At 39.4% G+C, this 25,770-nt stretch overlaps 1 protein-coding gene across 1 annotated transcript in view; it reads right to left on the bottom strand.

The window, feature by feature from the left end:
- LOC106748000 (alkaline phosphatase-like) overlaps positions 1-25,770 on the bottom strand; it is a 206,526-nt gene that overhangs the window by 171,265 nt on the left and 9,491 nt on the right. The window contains exon 2 of the mRNA XM_014626127.1: positions 8,225-8,472. Within this exon, the coding sequence (XP_014481613.1) occupies positions 8,225-8,472 (248 nt within the window). The remainder of the gene's footprint in view (positions 1-8,224; positions 8,473-25,770) is intronic.

Consider the following 25,770-nt stretch of genomic DNA (forward strand, 5'->3'; position numbering starts at 1 on the left):
CTTAAATTCAGTTTCTTCGTAAATGGAAGCCCTTCACATACGTAACAAAGCAAGTGTCGATATGATAAGCCAGCGTAATCTGCATTTGCGAATTTTGGTTCTTTAATTTTGAGATAATCTTACTTAATCGCTAATTCGAGACTTCTGCAAAATTCAAACGCCTCTCGCGGATAAATCGAAATTGAATACTGCTATCTTCTTTAGAATATTATGTCTCCGCCTTCACGGTGTTTTCGCTTTAAAGATGCTGTAAAACTAATGGAATAGCGGTACCTTTCGCTCGATACGGTTCAGCATTATTGCAGCTGACAAACATATCCCGATGAATTTTCCCGATCGTTCAAATATTGTGTTAAGCTTTAAGCTCGCCTGCATGTTAAGGTCACGAAGGCTATATAAATCTATCTTAAGCGTCAGGGAACAGCCGGGAATATGCGTGAAACACATTTCAGTATGATTCATGAGAGTGGTATTGCAACGTTACAGCTATCTGTTATTCTATCTGTTTCAATATATGTACTTCGCGTTCTCTCTTGCGATATAAAGCGCATAACAACATACGTAAGAAGTAATAAAGAAGCAATAAAGAATACAAATGGTAATTGTACAATCGATAAGGTATTAATAGGATACGATCGCGTAATTTTACTTGTGAAATTTTTAATTTCCATGATAGTTGAAAACCGTTCTGAAATACGATGATAAGTGTGTTAAAAGTTAGTTTGATTGATTACAATTGCACAGATGAAATAAAATACAAATATAAATTTTAAAGATCGGGTAATAAATAAAGTATGTCGTTAAGCTTAAACAATCGCGAGCTTCGTATCGTCGCGTGTTAAAATAATTTATTACGAGATGAAACAAATCTTTTTTTTTAAATAAAAAATACAAGTATAAATATTGATTGAACCGATTAAGGTACAAATATTTGCCGCCTTCTTGTATCAGAAGAAAAAAGCGCTATTAAATTTTATTTTATGTAAAAAAATAATAGCGTCATTTTTGTATGGTTTATGTTAAAAATACGAATTAACATTGTATAAAATATCGCGATATTCGATGAATATCTTGAACATATATTTTCGTCAAATAAAATACATGTGCAGCTCTCCGTAAAGATAAATAGCGAAAAATATAAAATACGACGAATGTATAATCGACAATTTTGCGATAAAATAGTTGTAAAGCCCTATTTTATAAAATATCATAAAAGAATTCGATGCAAAATGTAAAATTATTTTCTGTGATGTGTTTTACTTCGTAATGGTAAAATGAAGTACGTCATCGAATTCTTCATAAAGTCGCAGCACTATATGTCAATAAAATATTGTTTATGTCAAAACACTCACGACAGGCAGAACTCTCGTCGCCAGTGAGCTGTAAAGGCGCAAGTTTACATTAGGCAACTGTAAATTGCGTGGTACCACAGTTTAATTATATATTGCATTAATATTACACGTCGATATATTAATGTTTCATGATGCGCCGGTGCATCGCGTCTGTTTGGGACGCAAGCTCGTAGGGCCGCGATATTTAATCGTATTTTCTTCGCGTGAAATATTACAACTAATTTATTCCGACGATTTCCCCCGCGGCAAATTATTATTTCATAACGTTCAGTCGTGGCGTCATTAAACTGTGAATTTCTCTCGTCGGTTCCGCGCTACGTGATCGATTTGCAAGTTTCATTAGTTGGTCCCCGGTCCTTCATTTGTTTACGATACGTGCCCACCCCAACCCCAACCCACGGCAACGAGTCGTTTGTTACAATGTATGTTCGCTTTTCGGCCGTCCAGGGAGATCACGGATGTTGGGTGGAAACGTCTCGTGGAATCGCAATATGCGCGGAACGTGTTATGCATACACACATAGCCGGAAAGAGAAAATCGTGGCGGTGCGCTCCATCGCGTTGAAAGTGTCAAGCCGCCAGATTTATCGTATTTTTACTTAAACCGAGATTAACTCCGGACAAGTAAAGTCCCAAAACATAAGCGTTCGGTTCAAACATTGGATACATCATTTGAACTACATGTGAAAATCGTGACAAACGAAAATTGTCTAACATAAAAAAACGCTAAAAGTTTCTATTACTCAAATTAAAAAAATATCTCGGCATGTGACGAGTGAGACTTTCTCAACATTTTCATCAAATTGAGAATATTACGACTAAAATACTTCGTATGTTATTCTTTCATTCTAACAATTTTAACCAATAATACATTGTACTCCAATTAAGTCCATATCTGAATATCTAAAAGATCCTTCTCAAATCTTTATGTCAAACAATGAAGACATCACCATCAAATTGATTATTGTCAATTCCTAGAACCGAAAAGCAAATTACACGAGTTTATAAAACATCGTACATTTTTGCTTCACACATACACGGAAAAAAATGCTGAATCAGTAGAATTTCCAACAGCACGCGTAATTAGAATGGGTCTTCTTGATTGGGTGGATACCAATATTATTGAACATTGAACTAATATTTTAATTATTGAAACAATACACAACATAGTAGTTTTAATAATATTTGACATTAAATCAAAAAGATTTACCTCCAATCACGCTGATGTTGAAAATTTTATTGATTCAACGGAATTTTTTCTCCGCGCACGTTCTTTTTTATTTCCTATAACACAAGGCTAAATTTAATATTTGTTTTTGTTTATACATTTTAAACACTTTCTCCATTCCTGAGCCGACATTGCGTCACAGAATAACACGTTAATACAGTTTCGAAAGTTTTCCACTAAACATATTTTTTGAAAATGCGTTAGAGGGGAAGGCATAACAGGCAAAGCGACGCGAAATGAAACGCGCGATTGTAAATTCCCACGCAATTTGCGTCGATATTTAGTGGACCGTGTCTCGATTAAATTGACGCAATTTGCGATGAAAAACGTGTCAGCGTGCGAGCTTTTCGAGTGCGGAGAATTATTTTTATGTTTGCAGACCGGGAGGGAATGGGTGCTCGCAATTCCGGCTACCGCTTTACCTCAACGCCCGACTCTTTGTACCTCTCGCGGTGATCATATTGGGCGTTAAAAAAACGAGGCTAGAATTTAAAGATTTAACAACGCGCTCGCACTCAAAGCACGAAAGAGCCTTAATTCCTGTGAATCCGCAATATGTTTTTGAGAATGGGGATACTCCGCGTCACCGACGATATGAGTGATTTATTCGCACGCTCCACTATGTAAAAACTAAATAACTGACTGAATGAAAGCCAAATAACTAATTAAAACGGAAAAAAGGAAAATATCATTATCTCCTTAACTAATTTTAGTGTGACTTTTCTGCGTCCATTGATCGCTGGGACACATACGCGTAATATGTTATAAGAACAACCGAGCACGCGTGTATAATTAGTCACTAATTAATCGCCGCATATATATGCACGGCTTGCTCATTAGCTTATTATACACGACATTAATTTATAATGAGCCGAAATTAGCTCACACTTAATTTGCCATGCATTAGTGACGATATTAATCAATCGCATAATATTTTCACGAAAGATCGCACCGAAATACTTGGCCTCGACCTCGTGCATGATCCGGCTATTAATAACTCTGTTAACGAAGAGTCATGGAGGATTAATCCCTGCCCACGTGATGTCACGAAAGGCTTCAAAATGAGTTATCGCGGAGTCTATTACCTCGGACATAATTCACGCGGGCTAAAGTCGGGGGATGAAGTCGAACCTTAATTTCGCCAGGCATCCGGAACGACTAATCTAGCCTACCGGCTGTGTTTTCGAAAGTACGGCCGCTAGTCTTCAGCCGCCGCGGCGCCGCGATTTATATTTATACATATTTCGCAAGAATTTCAAAGATAACAAATACGTGCATGATCGATGTCGGTTTAATGCGCCACGGCGGATCAGCCATTAGTCAGCGTGCCTGCGTAACCCACAATTAATTATTATCCTGATAAATGTCACACGCTAGGTGTTTCGACGATAAATCGTTACACCGACGATGCACGTTACCGTCGAAGTGTACATACACCTAATCAGTGCAGGTGTCGTGTAATTTAATGATAGCTTGGTGTCCCCGCGTTCAAGGTTTGACACTCGTTCGCGTGCTGCTCGTGACATCCGGAAAACCGAATGATAGTTACAAATGGCGTGACATCTTTTCCCGTTAGTGATGCTTTTCTTATATAACACAATAATTAGTATTTAGCGACGTAACGAAATATACGTGAAATATTATAGGGAGAGAAGTGTTGTGTGTAATAAAATGAGAATTTTTCATGAATAAAAATTGAAACGGGCTATAAAATTCAAATAAAGGAAAAAATATCACGAATACGAATATAAGTATGAAAACGCGTATTGGGTAGATATAAAATCTAGCAAAATGTTTTTATCATGATTTAAATCGGGATTGTACTCGTTAACGAGATGTACTTTAAATGGGGTGTGCTACGAGTGATTTTATAGCAATTTGTGAAAATTAATTTTTAATGGAAACAACTCACCGGTTTTTAACGCAACCGGCAAGTCCTTTATTTATTACGATAAAACAGATCCCGCATATTACGCTGTACAAATTTAGCTACAGTAATTGAACGCTAAGCAAACTCCTTAACTTCAAGCTAAATATATATATATATATATATATGGCGCTCTAGGACACATATTTACGCATGTGCTTTGTACTTTGTTTTCGTTCATAGATCGTTGCTTATGGCGTCCCGCTTACGCGAAAATAAACAAGTCCCCTATCAACGCGGAGCCCTTCCGGAAAAATCCTCAAGGGACCACCCGAGAAACTTTGTTTCCGACCAACAACGCTTTCCAGGTGTGTCATCTCTCTGAGAGAAGAGCACCAGAGATGGCTAGAAAGAAAGAAGAGAGAAAGGAAGGAGCGACGGACGATAATACCACTTGACAAAGACCAGGAAAAATTACGAGGTAAAGAATAAGTTCCGCGCGTCGCGGGACAGCTAAGGCGAAAATTGTTCACTTCAATTCGCAGAATCGCAGAAAAATATTTACCCTCCGCCGTTCGAAGATAACGCAAAGATAAATGATCGATGTTCATGCAAATTACCTCGCTGTAAAAGCAACTTAAGCCCGAGAGAAGCACGCGAGCTGAAAGTGCATAGCGTGTTCGAGAATATAACATCTCCGAGCGTCCTCACAAATTTGATCGTAGAGACCGAAGATCAAACTGGATGATCGAGAAAAGAGAAATTTCCAACCGAGGCCAACCGTTATATTCGCGTTTTCCTTTACGTGCATTTCCTGAAACTCTCGTGAATCCAAAAAATTCTCGATTCAATACTTCGACTCGAGAGGACGAAAAGGAGAGTTACATCAACCGTATAATAAGCAGATCTCTAATCAATGCGAAGCAGACGAGCAAAATCCTCGCGAACTTTGCTGAAAAGTTTCGCGTATTCGACGTTCTCTCGGTAAGTTCAGGAAGGCTGTGCGATACGGTGGACATGGAATCGCAGAGCGATGCCGAGAGAAATCCGAGCGAATACGTGAGAGATAACGCGTGTACTCGACCATACATTCACGCGCAAACACCAATATCATCCATGATGTTTTGAATCCCCTTACAGAAAACAACTTTCGACAGCGGATTGCTTGTAACGCCGCTTATAATTTCGAGACTAAAAGCGCTCGTTGATGTCAAGCGGATTACAGTGTTTTGCAGAATTGTTGCACTACGCAATATTGCGCGCGAACATCAATCCAAAACTGTTCTCAATACAATGGACAATAACAAACAGTTCTTCGTTGCTTTTGTTGAAATGAGAAGTAAGAAACATGGCGAATAACTAAAAATCGCGGAAACTGTTAAATCCCGGTAGACGTTTAAGGGGTAACAGGATATTTGCATGCGGAAAAACGGGCCTTCACCAAAACGCTGATTGTTCATCGAGGACTGAAGATACATAAATAATTATCTTCCGATAGATCTTCACAGATGAGTTAAACTGCATTTTAAACTTTAAGAGAAAAGTTTGAAATTCGCGAAATTCGCCTCTGACTCTACTTTCATTATTTTATGTTATTGGTATGAAAAATAACATTCCGACCTCCAGTTTTTGGCAGAAGACTCATAAAGAGTTACTTCATAAGAAAATGTAAAAAAATCGATTTTTTGCTCCCGACAAAGGTCCTGATACATCTTAATAATTACATCGGGGATGATTATAAAAGATAAAATGTGATTATTTAAATATTTGAGAGAGACACCGAGATCAGTTCTCCCTAGATAAATAGTTTCCCACTTGATTATCAAAATAGATTCCCAAATATATCACGTGAAATAAATCGGCTTACTTAATTTACATCTAAATGAGGTAAATTCGAAAAGAATACTCTTAGAATCTCGAAGGAGCTACGAGCCCATTCGCGAAACGTCTTATAGCGAAATAAAGCACCTTCTCTCCAAATTAAATTACCCCGCGCGTCACAGCCTACATATATTTCCGTCGCGTACAATTGTAAAAAATAAACACCTTTCGTCACTTTTAATTACGAGACCAAGATCGATACCCCGGTACGGTAAACGTGCCCGGAATAATAAGCGCGTTCGATAAAGGGACGGGTGAGAAAGACAATATCCCGGTACAATTATTCTGTGCTACTCACTACATCAAAGGAAATATTTGAATGTTCTCGCTCCCGGATAATCTTTACTTTATCAAACTAATAATTTAAGATTATGAAGGAAGGAGAAGAACTTGCCATAAATCTCCACAATTTCGTTCCGACGAGGACGAAGGACTGGCCGTAATAAGCAAATCTCCAAGCAACATAGAGGTGGTTCCGAAGGATCTTCGGGCGAAAGTTTCCGACGGACCGCTATACCTTTGGCCTCCGGGGAAAATGGAGGAAAATTCGAAAGAGGGCCGACGCGAAAGAGTAACACGGCGTCGCTACGGGATGGGAGAATCGAGCGACTGGATTTAGAAAAGTTGGGAACGAGATTCTTGATAAAACAGGACCGACTCGTTCTACGTTATTAAACTGCGATAAAACCAAGTGCGACGCGGTTTTTCAGCGCGATATCCGTTTGTAATTTGCGAAAGGGACGCAAGATGTCAGCGAACGACCAGCAAAACGTAGAAAAGATAAAAAAGGGGAGAAAAATATACGCGCCAGCGCTTGACCGCGGGCTTAATTAAAATGCGAATACGCGTATGCAATCTGTAATCCACGTAGAAATGTGTGTACACGCATTTCGATTAAATTTGCATGCAAATATCCTGCTCCCTTAACGAAGTGAATTCAGCACATTGGATTTTTCTTTCAGCGCGCACGCCCATACACCGCTTATTATGGACGAGCATCAGCGATTTCTCGGAGTTATCCGCATCGCGATCAGAGAAAAAAGAACACCACCGCGTGATAGCTTCTGGCGATACGATCCGCTCAGACGGTGCGCGTGGTGGCAAGTGCCGCCTAACTATTTTCGAACTGCGTCACCGTCGGCGAAGGCCGTAATCAGGAGGAGGGTCTTGAGAATGATAGTTTTTTAATTAAAAACGATCGGGCACGAAAGTTTGATGCGTCACCGAGAGCGCGCGAATGGACAGCGAAATCTCTTCCGCCACCATCTGATTACGCGCGTGGACTTAAATGGAATTTTAATTCGGCGCGCATCAGGTTATTCCATGCGAAAAATTAAGTTCTGAAAAATAAGGTTCTCGCCGACCGATCCAATTTCCGCTACGAGGGGATTTAGATTTGTCAAAGAATTCCAACTAAAGGTAAGAGACGCGTTATATATATATATATATATATATATATATATTAAAGAGGTGCCTCTCTCGTACAAGACACGGACTACCGCACAGACCGTAGCGAATAACAAAGGGGTCGCATGCGGGACACTGTTAATTAAAGTTCGTGCGACATTTTCCCTTGTTATACGATTATCACATACACACGAGGCTGGCGCGCGTGTGTAATTCGCTTCGCGGGACATTGGCATCGTTATTAAAGGGCATTTTTCAATTTTCGGTTCGCCGCAAATTTGGCGCACGTAAAACGCCGGTCTTACGTGCGCCGCGACCGAGCCGGCAATTTGCGTGCTCCAAGCCAATAGTTCCCGCGAAATTTAGTGCACGTAAAGCGTCGGTTTTAGGTGCGGCGTCACCGAACGGCGCGGATAAAGCGAAGAGGAAGACGAAAAAAATAAGCAGAAGAATGAGAAGTCAAAGGAAGAATTTTTATTCTTGTACTCACCCGCGCCAACGCCACCGCCGGAAAGCTGTCCCACGCTAGCTGCGCTTCCTCGCCCGGGTTATTGTGACGTTGACCCGAGAGGATTCTCGCAGCCGTGAGGGTGCTCATCCCCATACCGTCGCCGACGAAGAGGACGACGCCTCGCGCCACCCCGGCAGGCGGCGTCGTGCCGCTGACGCTGGAACTCGCGGCCGCCCTGATCCGCGCCTCGATCGCCCTCGTCGCCGCTTCATACCAGACCTCCCTCTCTGCAAACAGACAGACCAGGTATGTATACATTGTGTCCGGATTATTCGTACAAAAGGAAGAACATTCTTGTTTTAAGAAGATCAGTATTTTCAATATGTACATATTAAAATAAGATTGTATAGCGTTGAGCGGATAACCTTCTAATTAACCATTTTTTTCATCATTTCTTCTTCTTAATCAACGAAAACAAGCGAGAACCATAATTTCCTGACGTCGAGTACCGCAAGTGATATATAATCACCCACTTCTCGATGAATCGCCGAAAAGACGGGATAAAAAACGGACCGCAACATATGGCAGCATCTTAAGTGACGTCGCGTGTCAAGGAAACGTTAAGGCTTTGAACGATTTCGTACGAAGCTCGGCGATGATATTGCCGGAAGCAGTAGGTTCGTCGGGAACGACTGTTCCTCCGAACTGCGGCGAACGAAACTCTGCCTGCGGTTGCGGTTTCTCTGGCTCCCGGTATTCACCGTTACGACTCGATAATGGATAAGTTGAAGCACCTTGCTATAACGATCTACAAAACGTCATAAGCCGGCACGATAACGGATTTTAGGAAATACCGCAGCGGTTAGGTTAAAACATGATACCGAACGCAAAATGCATTAATTAAAATTCCTGTGCTTTTATTCTTTTCCTTATTAAAATAGAAGAGAAGATGGTATTATATACATACATACATATATATATATATATGGTGTTTCAGGACCCATACGATAAACTTCATGAGAACATAGAACGGATTGAGATGAATGAAAAAGTCCTTCATAATTTTGCAAACAACACGCAAAATTTCGAGTTATTAATTATCGAAAATGGCCATATATAGAAGCTTCTTTAATTAATAATTCAAAAATTCAAAAATGTACGTATCATTTGTAAAATGGTACGGGACTTTTTTGTTCAAACTGACCTAATCAAGGAGTATACGACAGCTGTTTTATCTAGTGACAGGTCCAAAATTCAACGTTCAAGGTTAACAAGGTTATTAAGGAACACATATTCAAGATACAAAATATAAATAGAGGGCTATAATATCACCTTCTCGTCTAATACAGTATAACGCATGGGAAAAATCATTTTCGAATATTTCTTGAATTGCACACGAGAAATTGCAATAGTTATCTTCTCTTTTTTATTTCCGATTTTCCGAGAGTGAAGTCGCAGATTCCGTATAAAGCTTTTGTCTACCAGTTTATCTACTATCACGCAACGCGCACGAAGAAACGGTATTCGAGCTTCACGTTTAACTAAACCATCCGATGCACGAAGCAGCTGAAATTCTCCGCACCCACCGTTCTAGCTAATTCATGGAAAATTCAGATCGTACCGTTCGCTGCCGACAAGCCGCGCGAAAACACGCGAGGCGCGCGCGCCTCGCGAATGTTTTATTCGACGACTCGCACTTCCGTCGATTCTTCCCGCGCGTCGTTAACTCGCGCATCGTAAAAGTCTGACGGGCTTTTCCGCGAAAAAAAAAATAAGTTTCAAGATTCGACGCGAGGAGCTCGCGTACGCGAAAATAGCTGAGATTCGCACGGCGAGATAGAATCGCAGCACGTTCGCAACATTTCTATGCATTTTAGACGTCACGAAATCGCGTTTGCATATTTCAACCGAACGATGCGGAAGAGGCTCCTGAATTTTTAACTCTATCACAAAGTTTGATTAATAATGCTCGATGCGAAGCGGCAAAAGCGCTGTTCTATCGGCGAGTGGAACGTTACCGCGAGAACCATCACCGAATCAATTGACAGGTCGGCGATCGATAATCAACGCGAGGTACAAGCACTCCAGTTTACCGCGAGGACTACATAAATATTAAATTTCGTTAAATCAAGTTTGTTAATTTAACAGAGCCAAAACTGATTATATACCCTTGTGTAATAATCCGTATCTATATTTTACGGGCAAACTGGTAACTATCGGGAATTCTCTAACTACAATAGCAGACCGATAAGTATTATCTGTAATAACACTGATTTAAAACTGTATATATATACACACACACATGTGTACACACATGTGTACTTCTAACTTTAAAATAATACGAAAGGTAACACAATTGGATCAGATTGTAATTAGTACAGTGTGATCACTAGGAATTATTTGTGTTGCTGACTATGACCTCGAATGGAAATCGTATTTGCGGGAGCGATCTCTAAATCGATAAAATTTACAAATTTCCCCCTGAATATTCTATCGCTTAGGCCGAAGATTACGCAGGACGCGATACTCGCGTGCACGGTCGCAGTCATATTGTTAATCGCCTAATCCCTCGACGCGTAAACACATTTGCCCGATACCTGGATATCCGGGCAATAACGATGTACAAAGTCGCACTTAACAGCTTTATCGCTCTTGCGAGTATTGCGAGCGTGAAACGAACACTGATTACGGCCGAGTGTAACAACGATGACCGAATTATTATTATCAATGCGAGATCGCATAATCCCGCAGTGTACCGCAACAAAATACCAGAGACATTCAAGTTTCACGTTTCGCGGTGAGCAGCTTTTTGCTAAAGGAATGTTAAATGCCGCCGACGACGGCCCTCCGCGGCCGTAAAACCACCGCCGGGGAAATTTCTGGCTTAAGAATTCGCCGCACACAAATGGATTACTCGCTACGAGTGCTCGCATGAAATGCGATTGTTAGGTGCGTGAATACGATAGTTGATTGCGAAAGAAAGTATCAGCAGAACAGGATAATACCGAGTGGAATTATTAAAAAATGGAAGGAGAGAGACCGAAGAGAATGAAGGAAGGGAGATCGTCAAAAGACTCCCACGGGAATCCTGAACAACTTCGGAGAAAAGTAGGCTACTTATCCCAGGGGAACTTCTTACAGATCAGATAAAAGATTTTAATAAAGATTTCAATATGCACTCTCCAACTGAACTCTTTGGGACGCGGTTTGATACAACAGGAGTACTGAAGAAGCATTGGAAAACTTTTGCGCTCGCAATGTATCAGAAACAAAAACTCTTTCGCTGGTTTTGATTAAAATAGCTAATCGGAGAAAGTGAATTCTTAATGCGCGATCTCTTCTCAACTAAAAATATTCCTGTGCGTTTATGTAAACGTTTGTTTCTCCTTTCGATGTTACGCAAATTTATTACTTACGTTTATCTAAAAGCGATATTTCGTAATTACCGTGACAAAACAACGGAAAACTAGAATTGATCGTCCTGCGACGCACTGCGCAATCAATTTTACGTAGAATGATTTTCCCCCAATCTACCGCCAACCTAAGAAAACACAAGGTAGAACATTCTTTTCAAAGGACAAACTTCGCTAGATGGTCTTGAGAGCGTCCTTTTTTCCCGATCCCTCGTATAGTTTAAATTCTCGCCGTCCGGGAAAAATGGGAGGTGGCTACGATAAAAATTACGAAAACTTCGACGTAGAATAAGAGTAGGTCGCGCTAAGAACGGCTGCAGGACGGGTTTCATTGGCAGTCACAACGTAGCCTCTTTGATCAAAAGAAAGTTGTCGCGTGTATATATATTGCTTGCTTGTTACTGTTACTGTCGCTGCCTGAAACTCCTTTGAAGACCCTTTAAAAGGCCTAGTCATTTGCACACGGCTTTTTTTTAATTGCATCACCGCCCAAGATTAAAGTCTTTTCACCCTTTGAACACCGCGCAAGATTCCACGATGGAAGCAATACGAGGTCACTTGACGCCAACACAGGCTTGTGTGTGTGTATGTGTGAGGTATTAAGCATATGGAGAGGTGCTCGGAATCGCAATTTGTGCCGGTGGCACACGCTTGCTTCAACAGGAATTATTAATGGGAAAAGTTCTTTGAACTTCCGGCCGTGCTATGCAAAAATCTCCGCGCGGAAACGCAAAATCGCGATTTCACACATGACATTTATTTATATACGAAATTGCGCATGAAAATTACGCGCACCCACGAATCACGTTACGACAGTCTTTGGCTGCCGTACACCTGAAACAGGCATGTAAAAATCACTTTTCGCGAAAGAAAAAAGAGAAAGATTACCTTCCTGCCGTGAATTTCTTCGTATTCAACCAGAGATCCACTTTATATGGCTAGCGACGGAATTTTATTCCTCTATGACACATGATATCCGAAGTTACTCCAAGATCATATTTATATAGAATCACAATTAAAATACGTTCCATTTCATACTTTTTTTTTAACGTCAAAGAGCGTAACGAATACCTGACGAAACACGATAGTTCGATATGATCAAACTCGCAGCGGACTTTGCAACTTTTTATTGAGAAAAGGGTGATATTATGGCTTTTGTACTTATTATATCTCTCCTTAATATTTTCGCTATTAGGTGATAAATTCTAATGATTACTTATGGAATTATTTGTTTAGTAACTCGCTGTTACACAATGGCGCTAATATACCAGTACAATAGCCAGCACTTATTATAACGCATTATTAAGCGACCGATCATTTCGAAACGTTTTCAAAATACATTTTAGTATTTAATTATACATACTTCCTCATTCTTTTCAAACTTGGACGCATTATCACATTAATATATGTATATTTGAGTGTCTTGTTTGTTAGTTAACATTTTATTCCGCCGTACATATTTCGAGCTATGCAAAGTTAACCCTTTGCACCCCGCTGTCGCCGTAGCGGCGACATGGTTGTTTTGCTGCCTCGGCACTTTAAGAAATTTTAAGTCCTAAAATTTATGTTTTTCTTTTATAATATAAGTTAGAATATGTTTTGTTATAAAATAGCTAAGAAATAAAAATTTTGTTTTATTGAAACGACTCTATTTTTCTTCTACATCATAGGTATGTACTTGGAACTAATAGCCTCTATGCATTACTAGGCTGGAGTGCAAAGGGTTAAATAGCATAGCATTTTACTAATTTGGCCTCCCACTAAAATAGATTTAATATGGCTTCTTTTCCGAGATTTTCATGTCAAAGTAGTTAATTGATAAGTCGATAATTCAAGTTAAGTTTAAAAGTTAAATCGTTACGTTTTCGACTTAAAATATTGATTATTAACAAAATTATTTTACAAAATGTAAATAAAGGTCATAATATCACATTTTCCTCTACAAATGTTGAATATATATGTACGGGTTCTTTCTGGTTCATAACGTCATTTCTATTGAATGGCGTATGGATATGTAGGTTATGCCGTCAAATGTACACGCCGTATAAAACATTCAAACCGGAAAGTCAATTCAGTTCCCGACCTCGGGGCACACGTAAATTAGGAAAGTGTATGTATACCTTATTGGCCTCGTAATTAATATAAGCCGAGCGAAGATTCCCTGGAGACTTTAAGTTGCACGAGTTTCATTTCAAATAGCTCCAAGCACGAATTCGTCCCGTGGGGAACCGTTTGCATATCGCGGACGAGAGAGCGTCGAAGAAAAATCCGCATCGGCATTCTTTAACGATTAATTGAATATGAAATATCGGAAAAGTGGTGGAAAATCCGAAAGGGTTTCTAGGTCAAAATTCGCTCTTACACATATTGGGTATAATCGAAATTACGAAATAAAGGCTGCTGCTCTTTTATCTACGTACCGACGCACCGTTAAAATTTCCAAACGCTCTTTCTCTTTTGGTGGTGTCATTGCTGCATCTGGCTGTAAAACGCGCGTATTTCGAGACACCAGTGTCGAAAAATGAAAACAAAGGGAAATGCTTTCAATACCGTAACATCTTTAACGCAGAGTAATCCCTCGTGTTCCCAATTTTAGCGATATACGGCCGGAATCAAATTAACCTCGAACGCACGTTTCGAGTTCCAAATCTGCAATGGCCACAAAAAAATGCACGTATGCCTTGTTCGAAGCGATATGTCCGAAGCTCATCAAAACCGGAGAAGCGCAGTCCAAACTATGCCTGTGTGTCCTGCGTGTGCCTATATACATGTACGTACCTATGTGTGTGCGTGTGTGCGCGCATACTTTTTTTTGCTAGACGACCTAAAAATGGAATCGACTATACGGGATCGTTAAATGGCTGTGCAGCGGTTTGCGATATTTTCGTAGATGTACCCATGCAATCGTAAACGATGATGTCGCATACATGTGAGGTGCATTTCGCATCGGTTTTTACCGTGATGAACTATCCGAATTCTGCAACTCGGTCGCAATATCGCACGGGCGCATCTTTAATTTACCGTTGTTGTTGCCCGCCGCCCCCGGGGCTATATGAAATACAACTAAAGCGAAACAATTTCAACGCTCCCTCAGGTTTATCGCGGACGCTCTCAAGCTGCGCTTTATCAATCCGCCCCGCGAAAGTCATATTTAACGCGAATGAAGCGGAATCAATTGCGCGCGCGGTCGCGCGCACACACGTTTACGCTCGCGAGAAAACAATGCTAATGGTTTAATTAATAAATACAACATGGCGCGGCGTTGAAGAAATACGCGGTCGATCGCGCGAGTTCGTAATCAAAGAGAAAAATACCGTCCACCAGAGGCCATGGACCACCCAGTGCAGCGTGCACCGCCGCCGGTTTTCGTATAATCTCTCGCGCGCGCGGTCGAGGAGTTACCGTAATTACCGTTTACTCAGGTCACCGCTCGTGATACTAACACAAGGAGAGTTTAACGCGCCTGCGGTTAACCAAACGTTGCTGTCGTACCTCATATCTATTAATTATTCAGTCGTAACTTCTCGTTTGCAGCTGTTATTAACTGTACCGCGCTCGTGCACACGTACGCACACGCTCCAGCGCGCACGAAACACACGAAAATAAATATACACGATACGCACACCGCGGTTATTATGACGCGGAAAAGCAGACGCAGCAGTGGTGGCGGAAATATGAAATTCCGATGATTGAATTCCTGGTGGCTGTAGAAATATTTAAGGGATAAATGTCCCGGGGGTGTCTCCGGGGGAATTACGCCGCAGCGCGCGATTTACGTTTATGCGAATATCCTATGTAGCGACGATATAGACTTTTCGTCGCAATAGTTCGATATAAAAAGTACTCGGCGTCGCGAGCGTCGGCACCTGCGAGTATCAAAGAGTCAAATATAACCACGTTCCTATCTTCGCTCTCTTACCTTTTCTCGTGGTCTCTTATGTTAGCTCAGAGTGAATAAAAGCTATTTCTTACAAATGTTGACAATCGTAAAGAAGAAGGTGGTATGGCCCTTTATTTGTATTTTGTGCCATAACTTTGTTAATAATCAAGATTTTTAATTTAAAACTTAACAATTGCATTCGTCGAAGTTTTGTTCAATCGATTCTAGATTAAAAATTGTGAAATGTTTGTTACTGAAGATATTATTTATAAAAATGTGGCGACATGTTACATGATAGGTCGAAGAGTAACAGGGATAGTAATGTGCCCTCCCCGCGCCCCCCATTAAAATAGATTAAAAACATTGGTTTTGTTTAAAAAAAACGGTGTTTCATTACAAATTTGGAAAAATAAGGAAATATGTGCGTAATTAAATGCTAAAAGTTGGAAACGTTGCGAAATGCTCGAAACTAAATACGTTATAACAAATGCCGGCTGTTGTATATTGGTATATTAACGTCACTGTACATAAAACGGCAGACTAACTAAACAAATGTTCCCATAAGTAATCATTAAATTTCGTCACCCAATAGTAGAAATATTAAGGAGAACTTTAATACCTACAAGAGAGAACTATAATATAATATTATCTTCTCCTCTATATAAATATATGTAAATTTCATTCCCTTCACATAAATGTCTGTATCTTTGTGATAATATCTAAATTCAGTATCTTCATGATAAATATTTGTATTTTCACGGATTTATAAATATCTATTATGTTCATTTTTACACGATTCGATTTGGCGGAATACCGAATGATGCAGAAAACTCCACGGTGGAAAAATCATTCTGGTACAGAACGGAAGCGGTTACGTACGAATAAATCGTGGCGCGGACGGTTAAATATTTATAATCAATCGACGGTATTTATATAATCGGCGCTTCCGTGGCGGCAGCGTAGAGCAACGAGAGCGAGGGAGACTTTTAACCGGTCGGATCTGCGATGCAGATACCATGAAGGAGGAAAAAGTTGTGGGTAACCACGTGGATTTCCGCCGCAATCTAAACGGAGGTATGACGTTGAGCCCCGCCGATTAGACGCGGCTAGATTGCGATTGCGACGCGATTGCCATTTACAATGCAGAACGATGACGGTCGCGCTTTTAAGGCCGCGCGTACATTCCGGCTGCTCACTTTTATATAACGAGCCATTACCATTTCCCATTCGGCAGACGCATTCGACGAGCGAACTCCGTTGCGGAGGCTCGGGCGCGATATAAATTCGGGCCGGATCGGGCTCCCGGCAGCAATATAACCCTGCTAGGGCATAATCAATTTGAGGAAGTATCACGCGTCAAAGGCCCGCAATAAAAATATCAACCGGAAGGGTTTCGCGCGTTGCGTGAAAAATTAGTTTGCGCGTTGGTTAACTTCGTCGGTATGCCTGGCGGCAGATTGATCGTTCCTGTCGGCAGGAAGGCAATATTTTTCGAGCATCGCGCCGAGGAACTTCGAACGACAACCTTCGCACCTTCGCGTCTATCTTGCGAGTACTCGGAACAATTTGGAGAGTCGACCTTTCCTTAATGAAAATTTAATCGCTTGCCATCTCTCCTTTTACAACTTTTTAATATTCGATATTAAATATCTTTGTAAGTAATTCTTAGATGAAAATTCTGGTAAAATGAGATTCGCCGCGCGAATCTCTAACTGAAGAATAAGATGCTGTTGAAACTTAATTTAAGTGTGTCCGCAAACGAACGGGGACGAACGCGAAGACTTTAAATTTCATTTATACAGCATGTAGAGAAAAATTTTTTGACCTACATACGCGCGAGCGCACATGCGGCGTAGTTGGCACTCTTAATAAAACAATGAGGAAAGTTCGAATAAACCAGAAATGCGTCCTCTCTGATGAAAATTCTTTGCACTTTTGAAGTATTCAGCGAAAAACGCACGCAAACCGTCACATAATCCGTATTATATGTGAACTGTCTGCAGTCACCTATTTTTTGGTAGGTGTTTTTAAACCGCGACAATCCACAAGGTAAACCCTGAAAATTGCACGTATCGAGCTTTCACTGACTTTGTTACAACCCTTTCTGCTAAAGAGAAAGAGAGAGAGAGAGAGAGAGAGAGAGAAAAGAAAAATAATTTTTTGACGCACTTTTTTAACAACTTTCCTTTTAACAAGAATAATAGAACTTGGTAAAAATCGGTTCTTTAAGTAGATCCTTATACATTGAACTCTATACTATGTTAGATGCCATGTTAAAAAGCCTGGAGTACGCCGAAATAAAAATAATAGGTAGCATAAATACTATTTCCTTCTCTAACGTCTAGTGATTTTTGATTGGTCAACGATTTTCTTTGGTCTTTTCTACAGACGCCCAAATATACTAACTTATTTGTGAAAGATGATGTTTGATATTATTCATAGTTTTGACAATCTTTTTTATGGCACAGAATTTTAACATTGTCTTTGTTTATGCTGTTTCTTTCTAATAATATTATACTTTTATTAATGACGGAGGTCACGAATACGATTCTTTGAATGAGCTGATATTTTCACTGGAATAATACGACATTAAAAAAGATATAAATAGTACTTCTCTTGTGTCTCATTTCACCAATTTCCTCTTATAATATCTAGTATTTCAATATAATATTCCAATATAATATAAGAATTCAATACTCGTGTATCAAGAAAGCCGATTTCGCGTTAAATAAGCTACTCATACTAATAATAATTATGCATTAGTAATTTATTTATAAAATATTCGAAGGCGGATGCTAAATATCATTCGATCCGCCCAATCTGGCCAGTAGCAGATATCAAATTGATCTGTCCATTGATTCGGCGATTACAACCAACGGATGTAGCTCTCCAGCATTTAAATCCGTCCATTTCATTCCGTGAAATATTCGCACCCGCTTCCCAAGCTCGTAACATACAGGGAAGAATATTTATGATCGCGTGGGTCGCCATCGCGAAACAGAATAAAAGTACGGCGATAAAGTTTTTCGGTTTACTCGGGGGATCGCATTCCTTATGCGCCGTGTCGTCGAGTACGCGAGCATTTTCCATACGCGAATAATCATCGGTATAAATAAAAGCTGTGCTTATATACTCGAGAAGCATAATTTTGTAACTCGATCCATTTTGTTAAGAGAACGAACAGATTTACATTTTGAGCCTAAGGGTGTAGTCCATTTCGGAGTGGTAGAACTTTCCGACATTAAAGGTCACGGTAATTAAATGTGAAATTAAAGTTTCGCTGCAACGAATTCCCGAAACGGCAAGGGAGAGAAAGGGAGAGAGAAAGGGGGAGATTTCACTGTGAAATTAAGAATCACGTATAAAAATTTAATACAAAAATGAGAATTAAGTTTCTCCTGAAGCTCGGCTTAACTAACGTACTCTTTATAGTTTCCTTTTTTTCCTTTTTGACTTAACGAAAAATGTTAGAGAAAAAGTATGATACAGAGAGGATCAACGTGAAACAATATTAAAACTGCTCACTTCTTGCGTGAGCGCAAATATACGTTTATTTTTTTACCCTGCTTATTTGACGGTGTAACTGTGACTGTGACTGTTGAAAATTAAATTTTGAAGTGCGCGCTGTAAGCCGTTCATTCAAATTCCACTTCTCATAACATTTTGTCCCGCCGGTGTCTATCCCGCGACGTTTAAGTCTCGTGACGCCGTTATCTAAATCGCATCGATACTTCAAACTTAAAACTGATCCGCTCAAAAGATTCACTTTTCCTTGCAATGTTATAGGATCGAACGGTCGCTGTGCGATAACGTTTACGATTGTCGATTCTCGCGCGCCACACCGATAAACCCGACGCGAATAAATTTCGAAGTTCGCGGAAACTTCGCACAGCCACAAAGTTTTATGAGGGTTGTAACGACGTTGCGGTTGCTAGATGTAGAGCGAGAAATGTATAGAACGGTATGGTCCAATAGTGGGAAAAATAGAAAAAGAGAACAGAAGAAAAGAGAAACAGAAAGAAAAACGAGAATAGGGAGAGAGGAAAGAGAAGAGAGAGAAAGAAAGAAAAAGGCAGACAGAAAGGAGAAAATTAACCGAAGTCAAAATCATACTCCGACAATCAGGCGATCTATATGCATGGAAGAAATCACTTGATAATCACGGCCACTTTGGTCTACCGTGCAAAAACACGCAGCAAGAGCCCGCACAAATTTCACCGAGTCTATTTAGCCGGCCAGCCACGCAAAATACAGGAGAACGAATCGAAGAACTTTGAAACGAATAGTTTGAACTATACAAATAGAATTCGCGACTCACGTGTTCATTGCACTCACGTCCTTTGTACGTCTTATCTGAAATCTAATTTTTAAAAACATTAATTCACGTAACAAAATTGTTGAATAAATGACACACTCAATATTATTGCGCATTGAGTGTGTCATTTATTCAATAATTATTAATTGTTTTTTATTAATATTATATTAATATTTATATATTTCATATAATTTATATCATTTTTATATTAATTAATTATAGTAATATAAATTTTTTAATTACATTATTTTTTATTATTATTTAAATATTAATATTTTTACTTTTTACTTTTAAAATCGCTATATTTTTAGCAGTTTTTTTTTGTATATATTCTTTTTCTCTCTCTCTTTTAGAAANTTTCACAAGTTCTTTTATTTTCATAATATATAAAAATAAAAATTTCTATAATTATACAAATATTACCCATGTATAATTGTATATATTATACAAATATTACCCAATTATAATTGTATATATAGAACAACGGACAATATGCAATATAAAAAAATATCCTAGTTTCACAGTTACCTATAAAAACGTAATAAAGTAAGACTAGAAGAATAAATTATAGGATATTTATCTCAATCCGTCTTAATCTGCCTGTCAAGTAAGAGACATAATATATGAAAAGGAAAAGCCATTAGTCTTACCTCTACTAAAAAGAAATATACAGATTACCGATAGATATTTATTTACATTTTTACAATGTTTTATTAACAAATTCTACCATTCATCTAATGTCAACATCTGCACAAATAGCTATAAATAATTGATAAATAATAAAGGCTAGAAAAGGCAGATTTACTGATGAATTAACTTTTAAACAATTGGCAGTGAATTCATATGCCGATTAATTTCTGGAAGGCTTCATCCTGATTACGGAGATAGCGAAAGAATTTAAGCTATTCACGAAATGATCATCTATTCGCGAAATTTCATCTATTCGTCGATTCCGGCGGCACAACTTGCCAATGATCGCGTTATTAAACAGTTAATCGTTAAACAGTGAATGCTACTCTACAAACGCACACGAAACGAAGTTAGGCGAGTGAAATTATCCAATATTTGCGGCCGGCAAAGTTGTACCGATGGGCGATATAATTCGTCGGTAGCAATAGAATTACATCGCATACAAATGAAGTTACTTCCCACATAACGAGGAACGTGAGAGATGAGCAATTCGAAATATGATTTAAATAGTAAGATACAGAAATATCCGCGCTATGGCTTTTCCAAACTTGGCGATTCGCAAGTGATGAAATTTATAATTTCCATGATTTGCAAATCTTGAATCTGACCGGTCAAGTTAAAACGTTAAAGGATGTAATTGCAGCCCTGCCGTAACTTCGGCCAAGCAAAATTCCAAATTTCACATTCTCTAACTATAATGTCGACAATTTGGCAATGTTCGTTTGGCTCAGAATCAATCCGATTGTCGCTCGAATTGAGAATTCAATTATTGATCGCCACCGCAGGAACGCTACATAGGGGAAAGGTGTGCAGAAAAGATAACAAAAAAGAGCTCAGGGAACAAAACGGGAGCTGAATCTATTTAAATAAAATTAAGTTCCTGTTTGTTGTACGTGTTATCGCGTCACGTGAAACCTGTAATTTTCGTTATATCTGTGAGAAGCACGTTCAGGAGATAATCTCTATTTCTTTTTTCATTTAATACATAGTCTATGCAAGGGACACGCGAAATTCAACAACTTTTTCTGACCAACTTTATAAATATTCCTAAATAAACACGCAGCGTGAAATATCGCCGACTTTACCGGTGTAACACGATGTAACGACGGAATATTTGCGAAGTAAAACTAGTCAACACGCACCGACTGCTGCAATGCCCTCCCCTCTTGTAAACACGGCCATTAGCACTTTTATTATTCTTTTCCTCGCCATTTTTTTTAGCATTTTACGACACCCGATAAGCCGTTGCGGAAAATGCCACGTGCAATCGGTCCATAAAGAAGGAAAACGTGGACCCATGCTCCCGTCATGAGAATAATCTCACGCTTTCTCGTTTCTCGCCCCTCCATACGACGAAATAAAGAAGGAGCGTTGCGACGTCGGAGAAACACCAACCATAAGATATCGTAAGGCATAATAGTCGGTTTAACCGTGCACATAAATGTACTCGTTACACTACAATTTTCGAAATTTTCCCGACATACTACGCGACGTGCCGTTACAAGGCTTCGTACAATCATAAAACGAAATGTAGAATAAATCTAAAAGGTTGATCTTTAATCTAGCTACAGAAATATATTAAGGAAGAAATATTACATTATGACTGTCCGACCTATCATATTAATGTAAGTAGAGCTTCTGCGATTTTCACTCTCTGTTTCCACGGATTTTCAAACTTTGATCAAATAATGACGTACAGTTCGTAAGATTATAAAACTTAATTTTACGTTTTCTTTAAGCATTGTTTAAACATTCATCTTAATAAGAGCACATTTCATTAGAAAAATTCCCACAGAAAGATTTCTTCATTTCTGACATAACTGATGTGTGTAATTCAGTAGATTATTATATTATCCTAATACGGAAATGTGATTTTTTTACTTTCTCCTCTTTTTAGAAAACGATAGGAAAAGGAAATTTTTTTAATTTTTCCTTTTCTCAATTGATCCGATTGATCGCCCCGTTACATGAAAATAAAATAAGTTTCTTATATCACAGGTCATTGCACAGAAACAAGAAACATTATAGTGTTTCGTGCTGCACGATGGGGAAGAAGCGGTCGAGGAATGTTGTATTGGAGAAGGCAGACTTCGAATTTTAATGCGCGGTACGAAAGCAGACCGTAGAAAACTTTAAGCGGCGCGAGATAAGTGGGACTTAACTTTCCCCCGACCGGACGATTTACGTAACGTTACTTCCGTCTCTCGCCGTTGCACCTCTTTTCATCCCCGTAGTAGCGGCTCCAATAGCGGCGCATAAACCGCGGGTCTGATAAGCCGCGGCACATTGGCGGAAAAGGTCCGCCAAACTCCGAACGTGACCAAGTACACCACACGGCAGAACGCCGTGCTGTAGTGGATTATACAACTTTCTTGATTTAACCTATAATATGTTAAAACACAATTTCGACACAAGCTCGAACTTGGTTCGACGTAGTAAACGGCAATTCCGGAAAAGAGTTGTAAAGAAGGCCGGTTTAAAGTATAACAAGTAGCTATTCGCTTGTATCTATAGCAAGATTGCAAGCGCCGAATTTGAGACTACACGTGTAGTAACGTAACTCCGCGTATAATGATTGTATCAAATTTCACTCAGTATGACGTGAATCCAAATTGCAAAAATTTAACGATGGCCTCGCGCGCGAATTAAAACTCGCTCAAATTTGAACGTACGAGTTATTTTGCCTCGGCTAACTTTATGCTATATCATATGCATATATATGTCTATGTATTTTTTTTTACCGCTGTGTGTCATGAAACAGACTGGAACTGACAATGTTCATAAAAGCTAACGATATTTTCGTGCTTTCCAGCCGAAAAAATATCTGGAATAAATCGTGAAATATAATTCAGCGCGTGCAATTCTAACGCAACATTAACGATTCCTTAAAATGTGTCTTTCGGAAAGTAGGATTTAACGCATCCTGATGAACACGTATGGCAAATACGTTACACCTAATATAACAAGATCGAAAAAAAAAAACACGCATAAAAAAGGAATTCGGTGTCGCGTCATCATCGAAAGATAATCGATTAAGCAATTACATTTTTCCGCGTTTGATCCAATTAATATCGTGATACGTGATGACGCTTTGCGTTGAACACGAGCGGAAAATTCGTGTGCGTTATTTTCCGGACAACGTTACAAAATTTCAGCCGCTCACCGTGTAAATTATTGTTTCAATATTTAACGCGCAAACCGGCCGGTCGTTTGTGATTTTCATATGGCGATGTCGCTGCGCCATTCTCAAAATCACGTAGTCAAGGAATAATTTATATTCGTTACTCGTGCGTGCGATATAAAATTCCAATTGTAATTTCCCTTTGATTTACCGACCGTACGGTTACACTCCATTTGTCGGATGCATAAAAGCGTGGATAGCGCCGGCTACCGCTAAGCCCTGACATGATGGATAATGTACCGGGGACGCTCGCTCGTAAATTGCACACGTGACAATAGGTCTCTCTCTCTCTCTCTCTCTCTGTCCCTCTCCCTCTGTTCCTTTCTCTCTCTATCCTTTTTCTTTTCAGTGACACTTCCTACACTTGTATCACTTCTTCCTTTACCAAAGCGCAAGCACGTATTTATTTTCTTTCCAAAAAGCAAAACTCAGAACGTGCGAAGAAGTCCGCGATAAGTGCGTATGTTCGATAACTCGCAATGATTTGCAACGACGCGATACGTCTTGCGGGCTATTTAATCGCAGGAAAATTATTGATTATCGAAATAAGGCCTTTAATGCGTATTTATGTTTAATATGAGGCCTTCGAAGACCATCAAAACAATTTAGCATATGCAGCTTTAATCCACTCGCTTGGATATTACTAGTCGGCCGTTTATTACTCATCAAATGCCGCGTTTATATATGGGTATTAAATTGATGACAGTGCCTGGCGAATGCGCTCTCTCGTATAGAATGCAATATGGTAACCGAAATTAAACGTTAGATGCCGTCGTAGTTAGCAATAACTAAGTAATACCGGATCAAAGGTCGTTCAAAATAATTAAAGCTCGGCTTGTTAGCTACGCACTATACGTTACTATGCTTGCGCTGATAACCCGATATGGCCAATAATGAAAATTTCTCACGCTGTTATTTCTTCATCAGTATTAACGAAGCATTATTAATGTTAATCGTTTTTACCAATCGATAATTTGTACGTCCAGAAATATTGTCAAATTAATTCTCGATCAATATATTTATAGTGTACCAATTATTCGTATAATTAACTTTCACATTGACTTGTTGCTATGAACATTTCTGTTCACCGAGAAAATATCAGAAAATATCAATACCAGGCAATAACGATTTTCACGTAGTATCGACAGCTGTTTTGATTACCATTGACCATTTCGGTATTGCATGCAGCGTACATCGAGACATGGTCATTGAAATGGTTTGAATGCCCCGTATTGCGATCACGGAAGGTCAAATTTAAGCTTCTCTAATTGCATATCACCGCATGGGCAGTACACAATAGGTGCGGCGTACGCGTTACAGCTGATCGCATTTAACGGAAGGTGGTACGAAACGACGCTTTCCACTTGTGTCGTATATCACCAAACGCGAGAGAACGTCTAGTATACGAACGCGAACTAATACATAAGCTCAAATGGGCAAACTCTTCGAGCGAGCTGTTATGTAACTCAAAACTAGTTTGCATCCAACTTATTTGAAATGCCCGCCGATTCCGATACGTACCAATTAAGTGGACTAACCGTGCGGATGTAACGCTAAGCTCGTTAGCGCGTATATGCAAGATATGGAACGCAACTATCGTCCGCGCGAATGGTATGACAGTTGCGTTTCGAATCATACGTCCGGTGCCGCGGGGTTGATTAAAACGACAAAGCGATATGAGATTATTTTTACTGTCCGCTCATGCTAGATATCGCGTACCATTTTGCGGGGATGGTTCATGAAAAAATATCTCGAGGCTATGAAATTCTAGATTCAATGCAACAATGGTACAAGTGGTGGAAACTGTGAAAATGATTAGATGTGGTTTATGAACCTTACGGTTATGGAAATGCGAACTTTAACAAACGTGAACAAATCGCGGGCAATCGTATCTCGCTTAGAAATAAAAAAAAATTACTTATGGGAATTCTGACATAAAAATTGGTCCAATTCTTTTATTTAATTATAACTTTTGTTTTCAGGGTGGACAAAAATAATTTTTTTAATGACAAATATGGGCAAATCTTGTGGACAGACGAATGTCACGTGAATTTCATAAAAATTCGCATTTCGGGATGCTAATTTCACCCGACCCGATTGAATGTG

The sequence above is a fragment of the Dinoponera quadriceps genome, unplaced genomic scaffold (genome assembly GCF_001313825.1).
Source record: "Dinoponera quadriceps isolate SergipeBrazil2010 unplaced genomic scaffold, ASM131382v1 scaffold2167, whole genome shotgun sequence".
Taxonomy (NCBI): Eukaryota; Metazoa; Arthropoda; class Insecta; order Hymenoptera; family Formicidae; genus Dinoponera; species Dinoponera quadriceps.